Here is a 7,707-nt window from a genome sequence, read left to right on the forward strand (position 1 = left end):
TGCTGTCCAACATCTTTTTGCAGTTGGCTGCGTTTTTGTTGTTGTACATGTCACAAACACAAAAAAGAATAACCGTTAAAACAACACAGAAAAATGGAATTTTCGGGGAAATCAGAAAAAAACATGTCTGTAATGTTTTCCGCAAGCGAAGAACATCTTGTGGAACGATTTGCCCAAAGACATCTTCTCCTCGGCAAAGTAAACATTCTTTTGGCAACGAGGGCAAATTCCTGGCATCTTGGCTGGCAGAAAAAAAATCAACTCTTTAAAAAAAAACAAATGGCAGTCCGACTCGGCAAAGGATTCCTGAAAAAAGAAAAACACAAAATTCCCTCCCATCAGTCGCACTCGTTTTTTAACAACAATTTTAACAGCAATGGATTCACAACAGGAGTTTAACCATTCCCTTGCCGACATCTCCGTGCACGTGGCAGAAGCCATTGTTGGTTTAGCTGCAGTTGCTGTAGAAAAATTTGTAATTTAGCCCCCACTGCAGTATGTCCTACGTGAAAAATTTGATTGGCCAAAGCCAAAGAGTAAGTATCCTTATTTGTGCCCTAAATTTTAAAATCTTTTTTCTAAATCTTTTTTCTCATGCAGGGTCCAAGAAACCGCAGAATGATGTCGAGATGGGGAACGCTTCTGACGAAGCTGGTGGGCAAAAGAGAGCCAGGTGTTGGTGTGAACACGAGGATTTTTGTTCAAAAATCCAAATGCAAGAAGAGCTTTCAGGAGGCAAGCAGGTGTATCTGACTGTGGTAAGTTATCACCTTACCCAATCCCCCCTCATTGCCCAAATTTTTTTTTAATTTATCGTGTTAATTATTTACAGAAAGAAAAGGTGGTTCTATCTCAATTGGCCAGAAAAATTGAAGAAGAGGAAGATCTGCCGGGAACCAGTCCCCAATGATGGGGCCATCCCACGACTGAGATGGAAGATGAGGAATGTTCAAACATTACGTGTGTATTTTCTTGAAGTTGGATTGCAATCGAGGTTCCTTATCTAAATAAAAATTTTGAAAAGTATTTGTTTGTTGTTGTTGTATATTTCATTCATAATTCATTCATTTCATCTCATTATATTTCATCTCACATATGGCAGTTCATTTTTCATAATCACAATAATCTTGCATGAACGTCTAACTAATCTTTCTTTTGGTTCTTATTTTCTTCCATGTTGTAGTCTTCTGCTCTGGGTCTCATTTGCTTGAATGTTCGTGGAAGTGGAATTTCTCTTTCATGTCTAGAATAAAAAGGAAATTATGAAATGTAATAAAGTATAAGCACAAATGGTTTACCCTTGAAATAAAACCTGGTATTCCAATTGGTTGTCATCTTTGTTTTTGGTAATGCGAACAATTTTAGCCTCAACCCAAGAAGAAGTAAAAGGGTCTTTAGCATCTATTAAATCTTGAAACTGATTTTGAGACAACATTTGAATTAGTAAAACACAAATTGGATATGCAAAGAGATTTTAAATCTTACTTCATAGTATTCAAAAACAACCTTGTTTGCACAATGAGCCGAATTTGCTGTGTCCGTTTCCATTCGTCTGTTTGACATTGACTCCTCCATTGGCCAGAAGTGGGGCTACGTGAGCTTGTGCCAATTGTGGGATATTCTATATTGGGGGTCCGTTCTGTCAAGGGTCCGCATCCGTGATTCATCATATTTTACATGCACATGTAGCTGCTGTTGCAGAAATTTTCGAACTGTGACTACATGGAATGACTACATGTGCACAGTCCACATGGGAGCAGTAACCGCATCAAAGAGCAGAATCGACCAGCTAATTAAGACCTCAACGAGCCTTACAGCACTGGAAAGAAGCGTAACAGAGATGGAGGAATTTTCAGATAAAACCAGTGGGCAGTTGCAGATGGCCTTAGAGAAGTGCGTGCGACGCGTGCAGGAGGAAAATTTTCAAGCTGAAATCGACGCCATTCATAACGATTCGAGTATTCCCAGAACATCGAACGTGCTCAAAGGCGCCGATTGATCGAGACGCAATTCACCTGATGCTACCACATCGTCACCCCTTTACGAGTCTAGTGACCAAGGACGCACATGAGAGATGTTTCCATTCTCAAATTGATTAAACCTTGTATGAGGTACAATCAAGGTTTTGGATTATACGAGGAGGCAGGGCGGTGCACAAGGAAGTGAAAAAGTACATGAAATCAGGAGAAGACTTTCCAAACCAGTATGGCCCCATTCTCCTTAGCTCGAGTCACCCTTGATCTCTCGCCGTTCACTCACGTTGGAGTGGACTATTTGTGGCTGCTCCACGTAACGATAGGAAGACACACAGACAAAAAGTATGGTTTTCTTTTTACGTGCCTCGTAACACGCGCCATCCACACCGATTGGCTGTCCAGCTCCACACGGATTCATTCTTGATGGCCTTACGACGGTTTGTGAGCATCCGAGGACACCCCAAAGAAATTTTCAGCGACAACGGCACTAATTTGGTGGCAGGTGAACGCGAGCTACGAGAAGGATTACGCGCTATGGAGAAAGAAAACAAGATTTTAAGCAAAGCAGCAGAAATGAAGATCCAGTGTCACTTTTTACCCCCTTCTGCACCACATTTCGGAGGAGTATTGGAACGCCTCGTCTGATCAGCTAAGACCGACCTTACAGCGGTTCTTGGCATGCAAACCGTTCAAGAAGAAGTTCTTAGTACCACATTGAGGGAGGTGTACTCCATGTTGAACGCCTGACCACTCACGCATCTGAGATGGCATCCGGAGAACGGAGGAATTTTAACCCCGAATCACTTCCTCCATGGCCGGCCACATCCACTCTTCCCACAAGGTCTCCTCGACGATACACGGGGGTTGTCTCTTCGCAGATGGCTAAGAGTCCAAGAACTGGCTAAAAAAATCTGGAGGAGGTGGTTACCAGAAAATGTGCCATCACTGCTTCAGCGAACGAAGTGGACAAGGAAGGAGCGCAACTTAGCAGTTGGAGATAAAGGCCTAATAGTCGACGACAAGAACCCTCGTGGTAAGTAGCCAACCGGACGAGTGACAAAGCTACTGCCTGGTAAAAGGGAAAAAGACAGAAACCAGGCCGTAAGCACCGTAATAGTAGAGACGCAGGATGGAGAATATCAACGGCCGGTGGTAAAACTGTGTCTGCTCAAAGCCGTGGAAGACAAAAATTGCTGATAACCAGGAAGAAACAAAGAAGAAATGACGGAGTTTCCAGAAAGAAAGATGGACTATATATGTTGCGGCTCGAAGAACCGCAAGAACGAGTTGGCAACGCGTTTTTTTTTTTGGGGGGGGGGGGTTGTTTTGGTTCAGCAGACATTTTTTTTTAACTAGTAAATTTTTGGCAGGCTGGAGTCGCAGCTCTAAGAAATAAAAGGAAGTTTTTACCTAAAATTCGAGTTGTTCGTCGCTGTATTTTACTAGGGGTAATATTCTGTGCCAACCTGTTCGCGGTTTTATAACCGGGTTGTTCTATAACCACGCACTTGATTCCAGCGCCATCTACGGGGGATTCCACTTTACTAAAAGCCCATACATAAATAAAGACAGTCATTTCTATAATCTTGGAAATTGATTTTTTGTTTCACTATAAGTAGACAAATCCTAAGTCTGTTTTATTTCGATGATATTTTTTCTTATTAAGCTTTAAGAAAGTCTAAATTTGGGATCTGACTCTAGATGTAACTATTTTCTCACTATCTTTTTTCCATATTAAAAAACCCTCTTTATGAAAAACTTTTGGTCGCTTTCAATTATTCTAACAAAAAGCCAAGTTTATCTACTTTATTTTAATATGGAATAAAGAAAACAGTGGAGATGACGCAAGCAATTAAATGCTCGGATTGGGTTCAATAATTACGAACGTGGTCGCTTTTTTCAGTAGGGAAATTAGGAAGGCAACGATTGTGAATGAAACAGGCTATAAACTCAAACTCGCATTATTTTTTTAAAGGAGTGCCAACATTTCTTTATGAACCTCTCAGCATCTGAAACATTAACCTAGAGTCCAAACTAACGACCATTTCTGTCTTATTTGCTGTAAATTCTAAGTTCCCGCTGCAAAAATTTACATCTGTTGAATCAGTACGCCGATGGTGGCTCTGAAACATGGCAGAGCCATTTCGGTTCTATAACCCTTTATCGACGTGAGCCGATAAAAGTTTTCAACTTCTAGACGCCACGTCAACAAGGATTAAGAGAGGATTCCCTATAGGGCTTTGTCCCGACAGGCATTGGAACGATCCAGAGGATCTTGCCACGGATGTCCCTACGGCCGAAAAAGGGATAACCGGGTTGTTTCTATGATCGGGTGGTTCGCTAAGTGGTGCTGTTTCCATAATTTCTTTATGACAGATCCCACTTCACTTCCTGCTTGTTTAGGTAATCAATAGGATCATGGATTTCCAAAAGCAATCATGCTGCTTCTCTGGGGGAGAAAGTGGTTGACATGATAAGATCCTAAGCGAATTTTTCTTTCGTTTTTTTTTATCCGTCATCAGCGTAAGTGTGTTGTTGGCCGCTTCGATGAATAATTTCCATATAAAGATTCTACGGTTGTATTATACTTCACCTAGCGTCAAAATCGTCCGGCAAGATCTTTTTTCTTCATTAACCAGCAATTAGTTACATTTTTAAATTTAGAACCCCATAAAAATCTGTCAATTTCTGGATGGCCAAAACCAGCACTGAACATTCACGTTCAAAAAGCAAGTAATTCCTTTCCACATTACTCAACAGACTATTGCGTACGTTGAAGGCTTACGCGTACGTTGACGGCTTGCGTACGGCAAAAATTCTATTAATTCCATGTTGATACTGTTCAATTCTTTGATTAACGTTTTCAACATACGTAAGAATTCATTGGCAATGGAACCGTTTTAGAAGTTTTTCTCAGTGGTTTACGAATTCTGCGTGGTTCAAGTCGTCAGTAGCTCGCATTTGATGACTAAGTTCAATTTTTTTAAATGTTTTGAATAGACTGATGCCATTTTCGCAAATTAAAAAAACACGTGGGACAAGAAAAAAGACACATTGTGAAAATTACATGCGGAAAGATAATTATAAGAAGAAAATTATTAGTACAGGAAAAAATTGAATTTAATATTCTCGTTTCCCGCTATCTTAAAGAAATTTTCCAGGACTAATTTTCTTATGTGATTATTAGGATGCGGAAATCGGAAGTTTTGGTCCTAGGATCGCTCACTGTTCTTCAATATATGTTTACGTCAGATTGGGTTCAGTTCAGAAATTCAGCTTCACATCTAGCAGAAAAATCACGCTGACGCACTTTTGATGAATATCAATAAAGTAAGACCCTTCTGTCAACCTCAATCACAATTGAAAATATAATATTTCAATAATTACTGGAAAAAAATTTCATTGATTCAAGTAAAAGCAAAAAAGTTTTAGTATCTTGTGTACCATTATGTGTAGTCGTATTCCTGAGGAATTTATTTAAGAAATGTGAAAATGTAGGTGTTTCATGATAGTTGAATTATTTATGTGTTGAAACTTGCATTGTTTTGAAAAAATTGTTTCATTATAACAAATTAAATTGTTTGTTTTTGGATCCCTGTATAGCTTTTTGTCCAAACGAAACTGGTTTTCCTAACCATTCGAGGAGAATATTTGTAAATTCAAATAGCTGTGTTGACTTGGACAAAAATAAGCCCCTTATTTTTTCTCTCGAATTTCAGTAAGTAAAATAAAGCGATTCAAAATTAGTTAGCAGACCCCACACCATTTAGGAGTTACACCTGACATTGAAATTTTTAATTCAATGCCCACTTCAAATTTGCCCCTTGAGCTACGTAAAAATGAAACTGTCAAACTGTAGATTTCAGATTTGTCTGCTTGAAATTAAATCAGCAACATAGGGCTTAAAGTTTAAAAGCTATAATACAGATGTCTGGGTGAAATGACGTATGTGAATATATTAAATTGAAAAAAGTCTGACGACGAAATCTCATCATTAGTGCCTAGAAACTAAGAAAAAAAGAGACCACGACCTTTCTCTGGGAAAATAGAATTTTGAAATACAAATTGAATTTAGTAATTACTTTGCACAGCAGACTATAATGGTATGGGTGATTTCCTAGACTTTTTCGTTAAGGAAATGGATGAAAGGAGATCACATATAATATTCAATAATCAATGTTTCAATTCTTAAAATAACACATGGAAGTTTAACAAAAAAAGTGTTCAACTACACAAATATACATGGCCTATAAATATGGCCTTCTATCAAACATACCGGTGAAAAACAACTACTACTGGCCCTCAATGTGGACAGATAGGCCTATAAAACAATACTGTTGGGTGTGAAAGAAATATTTAGAATACACAAAGTCCACCCTTTCCTCCTTCCTCCGTTGGAGCTAGCTGAATTTTTTTTTATGTCGTATTTATGGACTTAAAGGGGAAATTTCACACCCCCTTTACAAACGTTAACAAGTATATATTATGGTCGTGGCCGACTATTTTTCATATGAAATATTGAGCCGGACTGGAACCTGAACGCAGTGCCTTCAATGATCTTAGAATGTCTACTTGCTTACAAATTGCCAAGGCACTTTCTGCAGAAATTATTTCAGACATATATTTCAGTAAATATTTTGCCTTTGGAAAAGGAGGGTGGGTAAAATAAGATTAAAAAACCAACGATTTTGAGTTGAAATAGTGAACGATGAATATCCTTTTCGCATCAGTTGCAAATCACCGCTCTACCAAATGAAGTATCGAAGATTAATTTATGGTTTCTAATTCTGTAAAATTAAAAATATGGAGAATGATGTGTCAAAACGCAGATATTTGTATTTGAACCTACGCTCCCAGATTGAAACTGGTTTTTGTTTATTGATCTGCTGTTGTGTATTCTGAAAGAAGTTGTTTTAGTCTTTCATATATTGTCTTCTTAATGGGTTATTTATTACTTGTGTTAGACAGAGGAATTCTTTCTTACAGAACTGGAAAACGATGGACTGCTCGTGACCTGAATTCAACGCCACAAACCGCTTGGCAATTTTTCGTCCTAGTAGATTGAACTCACAACAACTTGAGGATAGAGTGTATGTCAAGATTATTGCTCTTCTACTGAGCTAATCAAACTAAGAAACTAGACTCAATCTTATCGTAAAGCTTATTTTAGAAAGAGCCAAGATTGTTAGGGGAAAATGGGGTGCTACAATAGCCCGCCCCGCTTTGTCTGACCAATTGACGTATGTCACATGAGGTCAAATTTTGTCTTGCGTCATGTCATACGTTACATTATCTCTATACTCATCACGCCAGTTCATCCCCGCAGCACCCTCGTTCATCACTTTTGCAGGTGCACGTTGTTTGGGGATAAGAATCCACATTTCCTGGGGTAAAATCGCATTTAAGACAATCGTCAGGGGTAGTGGTTTTAAGGTTAGTCAATCTATCAGCATCTATGAGCACAGCTTGAGCAGTTTTTCCAAGGCTAACAGTGACAGTGATGAACAGGGCACTGAGGGAGAGAGTGTTTTTTTTTTCATTAAAAAATCTCCTTTTAAGTCGTTAATGATTATATTTTTGCCAAAAAATTAATTAAAATTTTTTCAAAAGATGTTTAGCAATAAAATAACTGCAAAAGATTAATGGTCAAGTTTAGAAAATTGCACTAAAGGATGGGATTGTGATTTGGTAAAAATACAGAGAGGTTTCAAAATTTGTTTACTTTTCACTT

At 38.5% G+C, this 7,707-nt stretch overlaps 1 protein-coding gene across 1 annotated transcript; it reads right to left on the reverse strand.

Moving 5' to 3' along the window:
• Positions 1 to 1,073: 1,073 nt before the first annotated feature.
• Positions 1,074 to 1,731, reverse strand: LOC124204972. The gene is made up of 3 exons (XM_046602231.1): positions 1,486 to 1,731; positions 1,299 to 1,417; positions 1,074 to 1,243 (listed from the first exon to the last, which is right to left on the reverse strand). The coding sequence occupies exons 1-3, from the start codon at positions 1,573 to 1,575 to the stop codon at positions 1,144 to 1,146; spliced, it is 309 nt and encodes a 102-aa protein (XP_046458187.1). The 5' UTR covers positions 1,576 to 1,731; the 3' UTR covers positions 1,074 to 1,143.
• Positions 1,732 to 7,707: the final 5,976 nt, after the last annotated feature.

The sequence above is a fragment of the Daphnia pulex genome, chromosome 10 (assembly GCF_021134715.1).
Source record: "Daphnia pulex isolate KAP4 chromosome 10, ASM2113471v1".
Classification (NCBI taxonomy): Eukaryota; Metazoa; Arthropoda; class Branchiopoda; order Diplostraca; family Daphniidae; genus Daphnia; species Daphnia pulex.

Excerpts from the sequence above, each read along its gene's own strand:
- LOC124204972 (XM_046602231.1), bottom strand. The coding sequence starts at position 1,575 with ATGGAGGAGTCAATGTCAAACAGACGAATGGAAACGGACACAGCAAAT. Across the intron at positions 1,418-1,485 it reads TTGTTTTTGAATACTATGAA|TTTCAAGATTTAATAGATGC; the intron begins GTAAGATTTAAA and ends TCTCAAAATCAG. Across the intron at positions 1,244-1,298 it reads TACCAGGTTTTATTTCAAGG|ACATGAAAGAGAAATTCCAC; the intron begins GTAAACCATTTG and ends TTTTTATTCTAG.